This window comes from Heteronotia binoei, chromosome 10, assembly GCF_032191835.1.
Source record: "Heteronotia binoei isolate CCM8104 ecotype False Entrance Well chromosome 10, APGP_CSIRO_Hbin_v1, whole genome shotgun sequence".
Taxonomy (NCBI): Eukaryota; Metazoa; Chordata; class Lepidosauria; order Squamata; family Gekkonidae; genus Heteronotia; species Heteronotia binoei.
Window position 1 is genome coordinate 99,977,500 of NC_083232.1, and position 17,879 is coordinate 99,995,378.

The 17,879-nt window shown below is 46.9% G+C and overlaps 1 protein-coding gene across 7 annotated transcripts in view; it reads right to left on the minus strand.

Annotated features, from left to right (window-relative positions):
• FHOD3 (formin homology 2 domain containing 3) overlaps window positions 1-17,879 on the minus strand; it is a 407,856-nt gene that overhangs the window by 128,225 nt on the left and 261,752 nt on the right. For all 7 annotated transcript variants that reach the window (XM_060247836.1, XM_060247834.1, XM_060247833.1 and 4 more), the window contains exon 7: window positions 8,898-9,009. In XM_060247836.1, coding sequence (XP_060103819.1) covers window positions 8,898-9,009 — 112 coding nt within the window. The remainder of the gene's footprint in view (window positions 1-8,897; window positions 9,010-17,879) is intronic.

A 17,879-nucleotide genomic window follows, 5' to 3' on the forward strand; every position in this document is an offset into this window, starting at 1 on the left:
CCTTGCACCAGAAATTCCTTCCTGTGGTTTCTAACAAGAGAGAGGGGGGTGGGGAGGAAGGGTTTTATATGACTCTGGCCCATACTTGTGCCAGTTCGGCAGCAGCTTGCCAACAACATGACACATTAATTATTTTAATCCATGCCGTATGATAGAAATATGTTTTAGTTAATAGACACGCTACTTGTTTTCTAACTATCTTAAGCTTTCCTATCTTAAGCTTTCTAGAACATTCTGCCTGTGACTTGCCAAGCAACAATTCCATACATGGGGCTGCACAGTGACTGTGAAGAAGGGTGGACAAGAACAAAGGAATTGCAGGCAAGGAATTCCCCCCACCCCGTCCCCCCAGGAGTATGGGTATGGGCTGGGTGATATGATACGGTGGGGCCTGTAGAAAAAAGGTTATTTGAATAGAATTCTTGTCATTTTGAGTCCTAATAGATATCCTGATTCTCTCCATTTCATTCTTCATTGTGGATTTCTTATCAAATATTAAACCTCTGTAAACCACCCCTCATCTGGCTGGTCCAGGTTAGCCTGACCTTGTCAGATCTTGGACACTAAGCAGGGCTGACCTTGTTAGTATCTGTTTGGTGTAGTGGTTAAGTGAGTGGACTCTTATCTGGGAGAACTGGGTTTGATTCCCCACTCCTCCACTTGCACCTGCTGGAATGGCCTTGGGTCAGCCGTAGCTCTTGCAAGAGTTGTCCTTGAAAGGGCAGCTGCCGTGAGAGCCCTCTCACAGGGTGTCTGTTGTGGGGGGAGAAGATATAGGAGATTGTAAGCCGCTCTGAGTCTCTGATTCAGAGAGAAGGGTGGGGTATAAATCCGCAATTCTTCTTCTTCCTCTTCTTCTTCTTCTTCTTCTTCTTCTTCTTCTTCTTCTTCTTCTTCTTCTTCTTCTTCTTCTTCTTCTTCTTCTTCTTCTTCTTCTTCATCTGGAAAGCACCAAAGAAGCCCAGGTTTGCTGTTTAGAGGCAGGCAATGGCAAACCCAATCTCATCAGATCTTGGAAGCGAAGCAGAGTGCTCCGGGTTGCTACTTTAAGCCTGGGGTTGCTACGCAGAGGCAGGCAATGGTGAACCACCTCTGTTCATCTCTTGCCTTGAAAACCCTATGGAATTGCCCTATGACAGCACTTCCTACCGCCAATTGTGAACCAGTTGCATGAAAGGGTGTTTGCCACTGGAATGTCACCTATTTCTGCAACTACGTACAAGCTATATTTTATTGGCTCTTGACCACAAAGAGGCATCCAGAAGATGGCCTACAGAGCAGAAAGATGTTTCCACTGTCCTCAGAGATACTATTGCACAGGCCTTTTTGTTGTAGCAGGAACTCCTTTGTATATTAGGCCAGACACCCGTGATGCAGCCAATCTTTCAGGAGCTTACAGGGCTCTTAGTACAGGGCCTACTGTAAGCTCCAGGAAGACTGGCTATATCAGGGGTGTGTTGCCCAATATGCAAAGAAGGTCCTGCTACAAAAAAAGCGCTGCTATTGCACAACCAGCTGCCCCCAGTTTGCAAGTTACTTATTCGCATAACAGCAAGGAATGAAAGACCAGAGATGCTTCCAAATTTTGACACAGGTGAAAATTTTGCAGATGCAGCAGGATAGAACTGTACTGGAGCAGAAGCATATCTAAACTTACGTCTTCTTCATTTGAAAGCTCCTGATATGTAGGAAGTTCTATGCCAATAGAGCATGAAGATGTCGTTGTATCTTGTTTGTACCTTCTGCATATACAAACTGCGATGACAACATTATGCACCATCTGTGCATGTCTTCTAGGTACCCCAGAGCTCCTAGAATTTGCTGAGTCTAGCTGAATTTTGGGATGTTTATGTCAAGTGGCCAGGACCAAGCGGCATCATTCCCACCCCCAAGGGGGTGCCGCTTTCTTTCTTAAGTGGTATGGACAAGTCAACACAACAGAAACCTGCTGGTTGCCCTTTAAGTACTTGGTTCCAGGGGCTAGCCACAACCTGTAGCCCAGCCAGTTCACTGCTCATCATCACTCACACCTACTCCCTCCTAGATGCTGGGGCAGCTTTCCCAGCTTGAGTCCTTCCTGCAACTCCATGAACTCCTACCATGGCCATTGCACCCCTTCTGCAGAATTAAGCTGGAAGAGCTGGTCTGCCTGGGTCAGATGGCAACAGTTCCTTCCGGCTTCCCTCTGGGTCAGGAATTTCACCTTCCAAGCATGCAGGTTAGATACCCTCTGGCCAGCAGAGGCTCCAGGCTTGACTGTCTATTGCAAATGTTCAACCTCTTTGAGCCTATTGGCCCCTTGGAGTTCTGACAAAGAATGGTGGGCACTATTTATTTATTTATTTAAGATTTGTATCCCGCCCTTCCCTCAAGTGGCTCAGGGCAGCTCCCAACAATTAGTCAAACATAAGATTAGACAATATTTAAATATATAAACAGTTAAACATTTAAAATAGTTAAAACCTTAAAAACCAGTAAACATTCCAAATATATATATATATAAAACAGGAGTCTGGCAAGCTACATTGAGTTTCTCATCTTAGCTAGGTGTAAGCTAGCTGGAAGAGGGTCGTCTTACAGGCCCTGTGGAACTGAACCAAATGGCCATTGCAGGAGGTGGAGAAAACTGCAAACACCTCAAGTATAACAAGGATGGAGATGTTTGGTGGCTTGCTTGTATTCTCCGCTCCTTCTCTTTGAAGTTTTCCCTTACGGAGACTGACATATAACATGAGGCGTCTCTTTAACAGTAGCAATTCTCATCCAAAGCTGGGGATATTTTTATAGAAAGCCCATGACACCCTAGAAACTTCCACTTCCTTTTAAAATATTAACTATGCTGCTCTGTTTTGAAAATAAATCATGAGTAAACCACTTTGCTGCTCTGCATGCTTATGTCTTGAAGACATGATGAATGCAGGGATCCCATCTGTGTTTGGGGTAGCAGACTACAGTACAAACCAAAGTTTACTCAGGGCCAAGATGACCAAGGTGGAGAAAGAAAAAAAATGCTGACCCCTAGCAATTGGTCAGAGACAACTCAGACATCTGTTAGGACCATCTGCATTAGAAAAAGAAGAGAAGAGACATTCACTGGCATGGATTTATACCCCACCCTTCACTACCCAAAGGAGTCTCAAAGCAGCTTACAATCTCCTTTCCCTTCCCCTCCCCACAACAGGCACCCTGTGAGGTAGGTGGGGCTGAGAGAGCTCTAACCGAAACTGCTCTGGAGAGGAACAAGAGCTGCGAGAGCTGTGACTGACTCAAGGTCACACCAGCAGGTGCATGTGGAGGAGTGGGGAATCAAACCCGGTTCTCCTAGATAAGAGTTCGTGTTTAAAAACTACACCAAACTCTAAGACAAGGCTTTATTCAACACCGAGAGGTGAAGGCAACCCTGTTATTTTATATAGTGACAGTAAGATACAGGGAATTTTACTTATTAAAAACACAGAAAAGCTTACAATCTAAAAAGAGTAACCTTGGGGTCAATTGGCCCTGACCTAGATGGCTCAGGCTGGCCCCATTGTGTCAGATCCCAGAAGCTAAAGAGGGTCAGTCCTGATCAGTATTTGGATGGGAGACCTCCAAGAAAGCCCACGGTTGCTATGCAGAGGCAAGCAACGGCAAGTCACCTCTTAGCATCACTTGCCTTGAAAACCCTACAGGATCACCATAAGTCAGTGGTGATTTGATGGGCATTTCCACCACCAAGTGTTCTATAGGCACCTAGAAAGGCAAAATCTACACATAATTTCAAACATGCAGACTCATCACTTGCTAGGTCTAATATCAAGTAATTGCTTCTCCATGTGAATGAGTTATCATAGACCTACGTATAGAGACACCTTCCACACTGCTCCAAAAACAATTTCTGATTCCTCACCAGCAGTTGCTCCACCCTTGGGCTTCTGCTTTCCCTGGCTCAAGCGATCAATTCCCCACCAGCTGCTGCGCAGACACATTTTGATCTGCGGCGCCTTCCCTCACAGCTTCCTGCTCTTGTTTTTGGAGATCTGGAAGCAGCGATGGAAACTGGAGGGAGCCATGGATCAAAATGCACATATGCAGCAACTGATGGGGAATTGATCTCCTGAGCCGGGGAAAGCAGAAGTCCAGGGGCAGAGCAACTGCTAGTGAGGAATTGGTAAACGTCTGTCAATGGAGCCAGCCCTATCATTTTGCTGTAGCTCATCAAGCACAGATTGAGCAAGAGATGAGAAAATCAAAGCACGCCAGTGAATGTCAGAAGCAACTCTGCCAAGCCTACCATGCCATAAGGAGGCTCCAAAAAATAGGATCGCTTTCCACTACCAAATCTCTAAATTGGTTTTCAAAGTTGTCATCGGGATGCATCCATTCATTATCAGGAACAGCAGCAACATTAAGGAACAGACATCCTTGCCTTGAGTTCTTTCTGTCTTACCTGCCCTGACGTGGGTTGCTGTTGCAAAATGTGGAATTTGCTGCCAAAGGATATAGTGATGGCCACAGGCATAGCTGAGGATGACAAATTCACGAAGGAGGAGCCTATCGGTGGCTACAAGACATGGTGACTGAAGACACTGAGACCGTCAACCTCTGAATTTCAGTGACAAGAGGCAACATCAGGGAAAGAACTCAGCCTCTATGCCCTGCTGTTGGCTCTCCAGAAGAACTGGTTGGTCTCTGAGTAGGGCAGGCAGGGCCGGCTCGCCCACTAGGCAAACTAGGCTGTTGCCTATGGCACTGGGAGGGCGGGGGTGCCAAATTGGGCTCCCCCCCTCTCGGTGCCCCAGGCAAGCGCCTAGTTTGCTTGCCTCTGCCGGCTGCCACCATCGCTGCCGCTGCCCGCCCCTCTCTTCTCTTCACTGCTGCCCCTCCTTTACCTTCCCTTCTCCGCCCTGCCATGATCACAGCACGCCACGCGGCAAGGGCAGCGGCACCCCCTTCCCTTCCCCATGCTTTCACAGCTCTGCTGGCCTGACGTGGCACGAATCTTCTCTTTAGAAGCACAGGGCTGAAGTGAAGGCTTCTCCCCCTCCCTTCCGGTTCCCGAAAGGGAGTGGGGAGAAGCCTTCACTTCAGCCTCGTTTTTCTAAAGAGAAGATTCGTGCCGCGTTGGGCCGGCAGGGCCCAGGTGCTGCAGGCTGTGAACGTGCCGGGTGGGGTGGGGGGAGCAAAGGGAAAGGGGTAAAACCACCACCTTCTTGCCACACCGCACTGGGAGGAGGGGGGTGCAATGGAGCGTGGCAGGGCATGGGGGCAGTGTGGGGGTGCCACCCCCCCTTGAGCCCCCTTGAGCCGGCACTGAGGGCAGGATGCTGGACTAGACGGACCCTCACTGGTCTGGTCCTGCAGGGCTCTTGTTATGTTCTTATGCTACAATTCTTCAAAAATGAACTGCTTAACAACCCTCTTCTTGTTTGTTTCCCGATGGATAGCTCCTGCTTTAAAGTATCCTACAGCTGCCTCTCTGGAATATTATCTGAGATTTAGATTCCTTTCTTGCTCTTCAGTAAATCTACATGTGAAACAAGAGAATCTTCATCATGTGTGGTGATGAAATAAGAAATGTGCTGCTTCCCTCTGCTGGAAGCACAGCTTTTTTTGACTTTGAGTTCTTGTGCATATTTTAGCTGCCTCCACTGTTTCTAATTGTTTGTTTCTTAGCCCCCTTGGTCCTGTACATGCCGCCAGCTCAAGGACACAGTAAATCGGCAAGTCACTCACATATATTTCTTAATCATAACATTTGCTAGTAAATATAATCATGCAGCTTGCTAGCAAAGCAACAGGGAAAGGGGGTTGAATTGCAGCTGTAGAGATTTTCGTACACGAGGGCTCCAGAGATGAATCCACACTGGAATAGGTTGAGAAATAGCTGCCAATACTATCTCAATTTTCTCAAAGCCTGCTTTCTCTCTCCCTACCATTCTCTCTCCAGATTCTATCTTTAGGCTGCCCTCTGTTTGCATATATTACTGGGTCGGCTCACTGCACAAAACTGATAATGGATAACCTGGAATTAGTTAGCTGTTCACACATGAAGTTGCCTTATACTGAAAGAGGCCCTTGGTCCATCAAGGTCAGTCTTGTCTATTTCGGTTGGCAGCAGCTCTCCAGGGTCTCATGCGGAGGTCCGGCTGGAGCTGCTGGGGATCGAACCTGGGACCTTCTGCACGTGCAGGAGAGGGTCTTCCACTGAGCCAAGGCCTCTCCTAAACCCTCACAACTGTTCAAGAATGACAATAGATGGGTCAGGGAAGCAATAATTGCTCCCATTCTCTATAATGTATTTCTTTATTTAACACATTTATTAACTACCTTTCTTCCTTATGGACTTAGGGTGGCTTACAACAAGGGTTGCCAGCCTCCAGGTAGGACCCAGAGTTCTGGAATTACAACTGACCTCCAGTCAACAGAGATCAATTCCCTTGGAGAAAATGGCAGCTTTGAGAGGGAATATCACAGAATCTAAGATAAACAGAAGTCCTAGAATGACATCACATCTCCGCTGACTTTCTGTTTTCCCCAGACTCCACCCACCACCCCAGGCAATTCAAATCTGCTACAAAGATCACTGAGTGACCTTGGGCCCATCACCCTTTCTTGGCCTCTTACATGTCTGGTGCCTCATGGCAGCTTGAACATCTTTGAGCCATGAGCAAAAATGCATTGAATACAGGAAATCCACTACCTTACTTGCCACTCATCTGAATCGGAACTGCACAACATCCTCATGTATCTCCCGTTCATTTAAATGGGGCCCACACAGGAGAACTGCATGCCAAATTGTGCTCATGGAGAACTACACTCTATTTTATTTCCCATCAAAGTATTACTGAAAGCAAAAGTGGGGGGAGGGAGAATCCTGTAATGATACAGATAAGACTGCCACAAAAATTTACTTGTTAAAAAAGATGTTGCTGCAAACAAGCTATGCAAAGCTTTCAAAAGGGGCCAAGTGTCTATCAAGAAGAGAGGCTTCCTTGTGAAAATTCAGTGTGGCACTACCTGTTATGTGCCTTCTGTTATTAAAATACTAACTGGCAAGTTTTCTTGGTGTTCCTGAGTTGTAAAGAGGACTAAGTGCAGTTCTCTCCAGAGTTACTCCTATCTAAGCTTTTTCTGAAGATGGCACAGTAAGACCGATTCCCCACTAGGCTTGTTCTGGCACCTGAGGTCTCCCCCCCCTCCACCCCCCCCCATGCTTCCGTCCGATTTTGCACAAGCTGCCCCGGGGCTCTGACTTGCCTTGCCTCTTTCGCTCAGCAAGCAAGATCCTCTGAAAACTGGTTTCCGCTTGCTGCGAGGAGGCGGGGCAAGTTGCAGCCGCTTGTGCAAGATTAGATGGAAGTGTCAGGGGGAAAAGAGCTCAGGCAATGGAACAAGCCTAGTGGGGAATTGGTCTAAGCGTGCTGATTATTCATTCATTTGTTTGTTTTGTAACAAAACAAAACTTTTGCTTAATTTATATCCTGCCCTCCCTGCAAGCAAGCTCATTAAGTTTGTGCTTAGGAATGCTCTTCCCCGGGCTTCCTGGTTGGCTCGGGGGAACATCATCTCTCAGTATTCCTTGCCTGTGATATGGCATGAATTATTTCGAGAACCAATCAGGCCTCGGATTCAGTGGGAGCTCCCAGGAGCAGAGCTCCTGAACCTTTCTGAGAGTTCCACCTCCTCCTCCTGAGAGTTCTCACCTCCTTGTCCATTGAATAGTATGTGCAGCTGCATAACAATCCCTGGATGAACTCCACCACCTATTCTTCTACAAAATGACTCCTAAGAACAATTATTTTATTCCTTGAGAATACCCTGCAGATGGCTTCACCTCTATTTTATAATCTCAAAGGACTTACCTGATTAAGCTGCACAATTGCATTATTTCCTAATTTTTGCTTGTAACACAACTGAATAGCTTTATTGCATGATGTTGGTCTGAGGTGGCCTGCTAAATATTGTTTTACGCAGGGCTACGGCTTGTTTTTATTACTGATCATACATAATTTGTGACGGGGATGAGCTTTCGTGAGTCATTGCTCACTTCTTCAGATCTCAAAAAGTGAGCAGTGTCTCACAAAAACTCCTTCCCTGCCACAGAGGAGGGTCGTGGCACAGCAGGGCCTTGCCTTAGGTGCCACGTGCCCTGCATGCAGTAGTTATCTCCAGGGAAAATGAAAGCTTTGCTTCTGGGGTTCACCTCCGACCAGCCTAACTCTGCCCAAGGACCAGGCTTTTGTATCTCAAGACTTGAAAAACTACGCATACCTCTACTTTGTCTTAAAATAAGACTATCAACGGTTCTCTTCCCAGAGGTAGTTGAGTTAATAACAACAGACATTTTAAGGTGACACTTTTCAGCTTCTTCTGAAAACAACCACTCCCAGATAAATTAATTCTGGAAATGTGCATGAGCCAAATTATGTGACACTGTATGCGTGTTCCATTCAGTGTTTCCTGACTGTCCTTTAACAAGAAGCCAGAGCTCCACTTGTTCATCTTCTTGGCGGTGTTCCACTTCTCTGTGCTGCCTACTTAGTTGCCTGAACATCTGACGGCAAGTCCTTGTGTTCAGCTGGCTGTGGCCATGTTTGCTTGCTACAGTTTCTTCAACCACTTGAAACCAGTCACAAAACCTGTGGTCAGCAAATACAGGAATGGCAGCACGTGTGACTGTAGCGGTGAGCAGACCAGGGGTGGGGTGGGGGGTGAGGTAAAAAACACATGGAATCCAAAGCGCTCAAACTCTCCTTCTGTATCACTGGTAGTTTATCAGGACTGTCCCAGACGGTCTGAGCATGGAGTCATTGAACAAGAAATAGTGGTCTTTTTTACCCAGAGTATACTAATGCAGCTCCCCACCCTGGGTGACATTTCCCTCCTTCATATCACAGACATAAAGAGTGACTCACCTCTTTTCTCATCTACGACAGACACAGCCTGGATGAGGAGGGGGGCATTGGACTCCGTATACTCCACAAAAACAAGGAGCAATTTCAGTGCTGTCTTTACAACCAGGCGAAACTGCAAGAGAAGAGAGGGAGGGCCAGTCACTCAGGTGGTTGTGGCACTGGCGCGCCCGCTGTCTGTTACTGGAATACAGACCGCCCTCGTGGGGAAACTGGGAGGCCAGGTCAGAGCAACGCTGCTGTCCGTTGACTCCTTCATCAATTCCAAATATCACCATCATAATAAATTAAGATGCCAACTTGGATTTTACAGGGGTTGCAAGCAGGATAGGAGATGAACTTACAGAACTTCCCTGTGTTCCATCTAACCCAGATAGGGTCTATTTCAAGGGTCCTGAACGTGGGGCTCATGGCACCTGCCAACACCTTTTCTGGTGCCCATCAAGTGTTTTTAGAAAGTGGGCAGTGCCAAGTGGCCCTTTAACACAGCAAGGCTTCTGATTGGCTGTGCTTTGGCAATAGCTACCCTAGCTGGGTGACTAAAGGTCAGCTGTGGCAGCCATTTTGGGCCTGGCTACACTGCCTGAGGCAGCCATTTTCTGGCACTGTTCAAAGGGTCAAGCTAAATATCAATATTATCGTGTGTGTGTGTGTGAATATATATATATATATATAAAGGCAGCCCTGTGGTGCAGAGTGGTCAAGCTGCAGTACTACAGTCGAAGCTCTCTGCTCATGACCTGAGTTCAATCTCGGCGGAAGCTGGGTTCAGGTAGCCGGCTCAAGGTTGACTCAGCCTTCCGAGGTCAGTAAAATGAGTACTCAGCTTGCTGCGTGGAAAGTGTAGAAGACTGGGGAAGGCAATGGCAAACCATCCTGTAAAAACTCTGCCATGAAAATGTGATGCTACGTCACCCCAGAGTCGGAAATGACTGGTACTTGCAGTGGTTAAGTGCGCGGACTCTTATCTGGGAGAACCGGGTTTGATTCCCCACTCCTCCACTTGCACCTGCTAGCATGGCCTTGGGTCAGCCATAGCTCTGGCAGAAGTTGTCCTTGAAAGGGCAGCTGCTGTGAGAGCCCTCTCCAGCCCCACCCACCTCACAGGGTGTCTGTTGTGGGGGAGGAAGGTAAAGGAGATTGTGAGGCGCTCTGAGATTCTTCGAAGTGGAGGGCGGGATATAAATCCAATATCTTCATCTACCTCACAGGGTGTCTGTTGTGGGGGAGAGGAAGGGAAAGGAGATTGTGAGCCGCTCTGAGACTCTTCGGAGTGGAGGGTGGGATATAAATCCAATATCGTCATCTACCCCACAGGGTGTCTGTTGTGGGGGAGGAAGGTAAAGGAGATTGTGAGCGCTCTGAGACTCTTCGGAGTGGAGGGCGGGATATAAATCTAATATCTTCTTCTTCTTGCACAGGGGACTATATTTACACACACACACACACACGGTATACACAGTAACAAATATTAGAAGATTTAAAACAAGTGGTCTGAAGATCAGACTTCCAAGGGCATAAGCATGAGCTAAATAAGCTTTAGTCATTTTACACACATAGTTGATGATTTCACGAATGTATCAAATGACCAATAAGACCACATGAATTTCAGCTTCTTCGGCCTTCCTCAGTGGTCAATAATACTATGATAAAACACACACACACAAGCAAATATATATAAACTGAAGTCAGATGTTGCTTTCTTATATGCCGTGTGGTTGCTGAAAGCTTATGGAATAGGCTATGAGTCACTTCTCATGGCAACTGCACATGCACAACAAAATCTTAAATGATATAATAATCTGGTAAGAAATTTCCCAAGTCACTGGATATGTGTGACATCAACCAAGAGTTACAATACAGAATTTGTTTGGGAGACCACCAAGGAAGTCCAGAGTCACTACACAGAGCTAGGCAATGGCAAACTACCTCTCAATGTCTTTTGCCTTGAAAAATGCATCAGGGGTTACCATAAGTCAGCTGCAACTTGATACCACTTTCTACCACTAACTAGCAGTGCCAACCAATGTCTTTTGAGTGGAGATGCCAAGGATTGAATGTAGGGCCTTCTACATGCCAAGAATATACTCTGTTTAAGGTGGCATCCTAAAATCCTATCCAGGATTGGAGGGAATATGGGGTAAAACAAGACTTCTCTCTATACCCCTCCCCCTGGGAATTGCAAGCACAAATCAAAGGTATGTTTATGCATTTTAATCTCAAAGAACCAGATGCTAGAAAGGGGAAAGGGAAGCAATTTGGGATTCTGAGGACTGGAAAGTGACAGGGAAAGAGCTGAAATGAATCAAAGCAATTTTCATTGGGACACCACTTAGGAACATGAGTGAAATGTTTATGCCATTGCCCTGAACACTCAAAGCATAATTACACATAGATTTAAGGCTGTTCAAATAGTCACACTAAATTAGTTTGACATACATATAGGAAGAAGACTTCTTTCTTTTTGAAAAGCAAACAGAACAGCATACAACCCATTAAGAAGAGGAGACTTTGAATATCATTCTGCTGTGCTGGCCATGGTTTGTATGTGTCTGGTGATTTGTGGTGGGCTCAAATCTTGCTCTCAATATTCTAAATATATGGACTGAAATAATAACAAGGAGAATATAGTGTAAATTTTAGAGACAGGCTCCAAATATTTAAAAGAAGCCTCCTGTTTAGCTTGCAACAGGAAACCTGGGAGACACAGCGGCAATGAAGAAATTCTAGGCTACGTGTATGTCCCATTATGTTTCCTAGCTCTGTACAGCAAAGTTTTGCAAGAGCTAAAAAACCGGAATGTAGTTATGATCTCTCTTTCTGTGACTGAAGAAAGATTGGTGGCACAAGAGAGTTACTTATGATACACCTTGGGCAGCAAGGCCAACATAGCTGAGTTGAAAAAAATGAAAACATTTCCAGGAACGCAAATACAAGAGAAACAAAAATAATAAGATAAAATATTTAACAATTTTTTTTAATTACTGGCATTGGATCCTTCCACTGTTCTGTTGGCTGAAGTATGTCTTCCCCCAACGACCTCTTTTTTCCCCTAAAAAGGCTTTACCTTGAACCCACATGTAGCTGCCTTCTACGGCATCAAACCCTCGGTCCACCAGGGTCAGTGTTGCCTAAATCGAATTAAACGTACACAAACTCAGACTGGCAGCAGCCCCTCAGGGTCTCAGGCTGAGATCCTTCACATCACCTTCAAAGGCATTTGACTGAGATGTTTTAAAGAGCGAATGAAGACACTTCTTACATGGAAGACATCACCTTCTACTTAATCTTTTGAACTGGAGATGCTGGAGACTGAACTAGGACATTCTACATGCAAAGCAGAGGCTCTTCCAGTGAGCGACGGACCCTCCTGAGCTTTGATGGGAGATGCTTAGGACCTGCGTGGCAAACATGGAGGTGGGATGAGGGGCTGCAGGAAGCACACAAGTCAGGAGAGACTGTCCCTCCTTCCCACCTGAGCTACTGGAAAACTGGTAGGATCCAACCCAACGTGTCTTCCATGTAAGAAGTGTCTTCATTCGCTCTTTAAAACATCTCAGTCAAATGCCTTTTTCTTTTGCACATAAATCACCCCAGAATCTTTTTGTAAGTTGGTGCACGTGCCTGCTCAAACCTGTAGCTTCCCCTCCTGCTTTTCGACATAGACATAACCTTTATTGGCATAACAGAAAAGAAACACAAGATCCAAAGGAACTTCAAAATAGGACAGACCAACCACAGTAATTCACCAGCACGGGCACAAGCAGCGTGGGGATACGTGGCTACAAAGAAAAATACAGCAGAGTATCCCCCCACTTGGCTGCATGTTTAATTTCTTTCTAATTCACTGCTAGGGCCAAAACACTTCGCAACCTGCTCAGTAATTGAGGGATATTTGTCAGCCCCCCCGTTTTTCACTCATCATGATATGCATGAAAGAAAATAATAACCCGAATAACTGAGTGCAGAGATGTTATTTAGATGTGAACTCGTACTTGATTCTAATCATGGCTCACAATAAAAGTTTTAAAACGCACAATGAGATTGAAAAAAAGTCAAAATATATAATTGACATGAAGAGTAAAAACAGCACAAACTTACAACTATCGGCAAAGCTAACAGCAAAAATATCAGCAAAGCTTAACTCTTTCTCTTAAACACACACAAAATCAAGAAGTCAAAGAAATGCCTCAGAAAATGAATCTTCCTTTGCGGTGGTCGGGGGGGGGGGCAGACTTCATCTCCTCCTCTTCACAGGCAGGGCTGCACATCTCTGCAAGGGGAGGGGCTGCCCCACCCCCAAACCACTGAGAAGGAAGATTCATGGTAAGTGAAACAGATCTTCCATTCTCCAGCAGCCTTCACTTCTGGGACTCAAAAAGCAGTGTGCCCAGGGAGGGGGAGGGAGGGAAGAGCCTGGCTCATAGCCCAGCAGGACCCTCCTCCCAAAGCCTTGTAAACAAGTGCCCTCACCTCCAGGGAGCAGCCTTACATATAATCTCTAGAGTGAGGAAGGATCTACAGGCTGCTGAAGTTGCTGGCCCTCTTAGGGAATGGGCCATGATGCCTCGTGGTTAGGGTTGCCAAGTCCAATTCAAGAAATATCTGGGGACTTTGGGGGTGGAGCCAGGAGACATTGGGGGTGGAGCCAGGAACAAGGGTGTGACAAGCATAATTGAACTCCAAGAGAGTTCTGGCCATCACATTTAAGGGACAGCACACCTTTTTAAATGTCTTCCTTCCATAAAAAATAATGAAGGATAGGGGCACCTTCTTTTGGGCTCATAGAATTGGACCCCCTGGTCCAATCGGTTTGAAACTTGGGGGGTACTTTGGGGAGAGGCACTAGATACTATACTAAAAAATTGGTGCCTCTACCTCAAAACACAGCTGCCCCAGAGCCCCCGAAACCTCCAGATCAATTCCCCATTATTGTGAGGAAAAACCCCCTACTTTTCCTAATATGTGCACATCATGATCACCAACATGGTTGCCAGGGCGCCTGGAGAAGTAAGCTTGCATCCGCCTGGCCAGTGAATGCGAGTGATGCTACCCAGGAACTACATAAGACTCCAGTGTACCTATTAACAAGTATATGAGCGCTTGAGTCAGGCACAGAGTGTCTGCAGCCGCGCTCTAACCTGTCCCCGCCATCACGTGGAACCCGCCATGGCAAGGAGGAGGCTACGCCGCCACGGAGCTGTCCAGGCGAACGGTGTGAAGCGTTAAGCATGGAAACCACTGTGTTTTGCTTACACCACATGTAGCCATCTTCCTGCCTGGTTGGGCTTCATTCCTTCTATGTGGGAACCTCACGTACACACCTTGAGTCATTCCTAGCCCGCAAGCAACCCACTTAGTTTATGAATGGATTAATGGCTCCACTATTAATCCTGATTGCCCAGTGGTTTCCTAAACAACTGTCTTCACCCCGGAGAGTTGAGAAAGAGGAAGAATCTCTCCTGATACCATCAAGCCTTTTTGTCTACACCGGAATACCTAGGTGCATATCTGATTCTCTATTGTCCCTTTCCCAGTTAATCCCATCTCCTCCCAATCACCCAGTCATTCCCACATTGATACCTACGGAGCCGCCCCAGGCCCTGTCGCAACCTGGAAGTTTCCAGGATGCCCAGGATGAAGGTGATGTTCATTGGTTGAAGTACACACCCAATCAGGTGTCGCCATTGACCCACCATTGGTCCCGCCGAAGTCCAGCCTTCTTGGTCATCAGCAGAACCTCCCATTACCACTCCCAGTCACCTCCCATCCCCTCAGGATTAAGGTGACTCTATATAACCTGTGGACTAGCTACCCACAGGTGTGCCCTCTACTCAGTAAACCCCCATTCCCGCTGGGTAGTAACACCCCCGATTCCTGATCAGTTTCGGGACCTTTCCCCCATTTCCTCATTCGTCGCCATCGGAGCCTTCCATTGGAGTCTGCGAGAGGTAGTATTACCCTGTATGTCAATTCCTTTATGTTCCCCTATCGATCTCTCTATTTTTCCTAGACCTGTATGAATGTGTGATTGATTTTGTACCTTGTGTGAACGAACTATTGTTTCAAATAAACCACAATTGATTTTATTAAATTAGAGTTCTTTATTGAGCATTGACTCTCTGATCGGTTGAGCCTCGTATACATAGATAAAAGATTCCGTTTAGGGGCTAGCTGTCTCTCACTCTAATTCCCCAACTTTATTTTGAGAGCAGTTTCCCTAACAGAAATTGGTGGAGAATGCGGGCATTATCCTGTTTGTGTGAACGCACGCGAGTCGACACGCGTGTCTTCATACAGACAGACGTAAGGTTGCACCGTTCAGAAAGTCTTGCTAGCGAGGCTATTGCGTGAGTGATTGAGTGAATGAGTTCTGTGTGAACGGCTCTAGCGAGCATTTCTATAATTTGTGGGTCGGGCTGCTCCCCTTTCTATCATTCAGCGTTGGACTTCTCAGCCGCCCCGAGGAGGCCAGACACCTCGCAAGAGGACTGAGCCCGATCGAACGCAAGGGGGAAGTCCCGTGAAGTCCGGCCGCCGTCCCGAGGCCTTCTAAACGCGTCTATCGTGGGAGGGAATGTCAGGACAGGCTAGGATTGTTTAAGATCTGGATAGAGCACCCTTCCCTTCTCCTTTTTCTTTTAGAGCTTAGTGCACACACACACGCACACACACTACATACACATACACCTACACACGCACACCCAAGTCCTTACACGAGTCTAGGCCAAGGCTAGTCTAAGGCACCCGACAGTCAAGAAGGCAAGCGGGTCACAGGACCGTTGCAATCTGACTGCTGGGCAACTTTTATTTTGTTTTTGTTTGCCCGAGACGCGATCGTTGGGTCGGCTCGCGGCGCCCTTTTCTGGCTGAGACGCGATCGTTGGGTCGGCTCTTGCCTAAAACTCTGCCCGGTGACGCGATCGTTGGGTCGGCCCGTGGCTCCCTTTTCACCCGAGACGCGATCATTGGGTCGGCTCGTGGATTTTCCCTTTGGCTGAGACGCAATCATAGGATTGGCTCATTGCCTAAAACTCTGCCCGGTGACGCGATCGTTGGGTCGGCCCGTGGCTCCCTTTTCACCCGAGACGCGATCATTGGGTCGGCTCGTGGATTTTCCCTTTGGCTGAGACGCAATCATAGGATTGGCTCATTGCCTAAAACTCTGCCCGGTGACGCGATCGTTGGGTCGGCCCGTGGCTCCCTTTTCACCCGAGACGCGATCATTGGGTCGGCTCGTGGATTTCCCCTGGTGGCCGAGACGCAATCATAGGATTGGCTCGTTGCCTACAACTTTGCCCGGAGACGCGATCGTTGGGTCGGCCCGTGGCTCCCTTTTTCACCTGAGACGCGATCGTTGGGTCGGCTCGGTGCCCCGTAACTTTAGCTGAAACACCACCGGAGGTTGGCAGTAGGTGAGATACAAAGAAAACTAAACTGAAATGGAGATTTTCGCCAAAAAGGGGGAACTCCCCAAGTTGGAGAAATGGTTAATAAAGAAAGGGGACAACCCCTGGAACAAGGGAGTCTTTAACCAAGGCTCGGATCCCCTCCAGTCCTTTAGGGATATATTTGAAGAAAATTGCAACAACAAAACAATTAGCACTGGCAAAAGAGACCTTTTTGCCTCGTGGGGTTTGTTTGAAGCCCTGCGGGATAGCTCTGCCTTGAACAAACAGCTCAAGGAGCAGTTAGCCCAGAAAGACCAGCAGATAGAAAGGAAGGAACAAGAATTTGAGGAAACGCTTAAGAAACATGCAGAAGCATTAGAACAAGCATTCCAAAATTATGAGGCAGAGAAGGAACGCCTAGCTGGGGAAAATAATAGCTTGGACCTCGACTGGCAGCAGGCAAGTCGAACCATAGAAGAGGTTAAGATAGAGAAAAATACCCTGGCCTTAATACACCAAGATGCCCTAACGGCTCTAAAGAAAGCCCAATCGCAAATAAAGGCATTGAGCAAAGAGCTGGAGCAAACCAAAAACCGGAATGACAAACTGCAATATGCCGTTGAAATAGCCACAGAAACGGTGAAGAAAACCAAAGAGGCAGCTAATCATGAGGCATGTAAAAAAGAAATTGCCTCATTGCAGCAGAAGTTAGACCGTAAAAATGCTCTTATAGCAACGGTCTCCCCATCCACCTTCTATGCTTTTTCGGATGAGGAAAGTGAGGATGAGGAGGAAATACAACCCTGTGAGGTTGCCCCCGCCCCAGTATGCCCGGTGGTTACCCGGCAAACTACCACTAGACAGGGGAACGGTAAAGAGACGGTGCAGATAATTAAGGAGGTTAAAGATTGGAAAATTGAAAATATTAAAATGGCACACCAAATTCTAGGCCCATATAATAGAGAAACCTCCATCCGATGGATGATGCAAATGTACCGGGAATACCCAAACATAACCATCAGGGAGTTAAATCAAGTCCTGAGGTTGGCTGTAAACGGCCCCCATGTAGAAAAGGTGAGAGAAAAATTGCTAGTCGCTCCCAAAGATGTCATAACCACCTTGGAGTGGATAGCGGAACTATTGAGAATTACTTGGAATGAAGAGAATATTAAATATGTGTATACCCAGACCGTGCAAGGTCCAGATGAAGACCCTATGGTCTATCTATCAAAGAAACAATTTTTAGCCTTAGCTGCAGACGTAGTATTCCCGGAGGAAGAGGGTCAGGAGCCCGACTACGATGACGCTGATTTTATAACAGATGTCATTAAAGGCCTCAACCCAGAAACGCGGCAGGCGCTAGGACCCACACATGCTCCTAACCCCAAATGGAGCACACTTTACGCCAATCTGGAAAATATAAGCAGATATATGGACACGGTTGCGCAAGGGAAAAAGAGTAGTAAGAAAGACCGGGCTAAGGAAGCTGTTAATACAGTTACTTATGCTAACAACGGGCCTCACTCTCAGTATCAGAAGAGGGAAGTTAATCCGGACCCCTATAACCCATCGCAGCCTCCAGCCAATCCTCCAA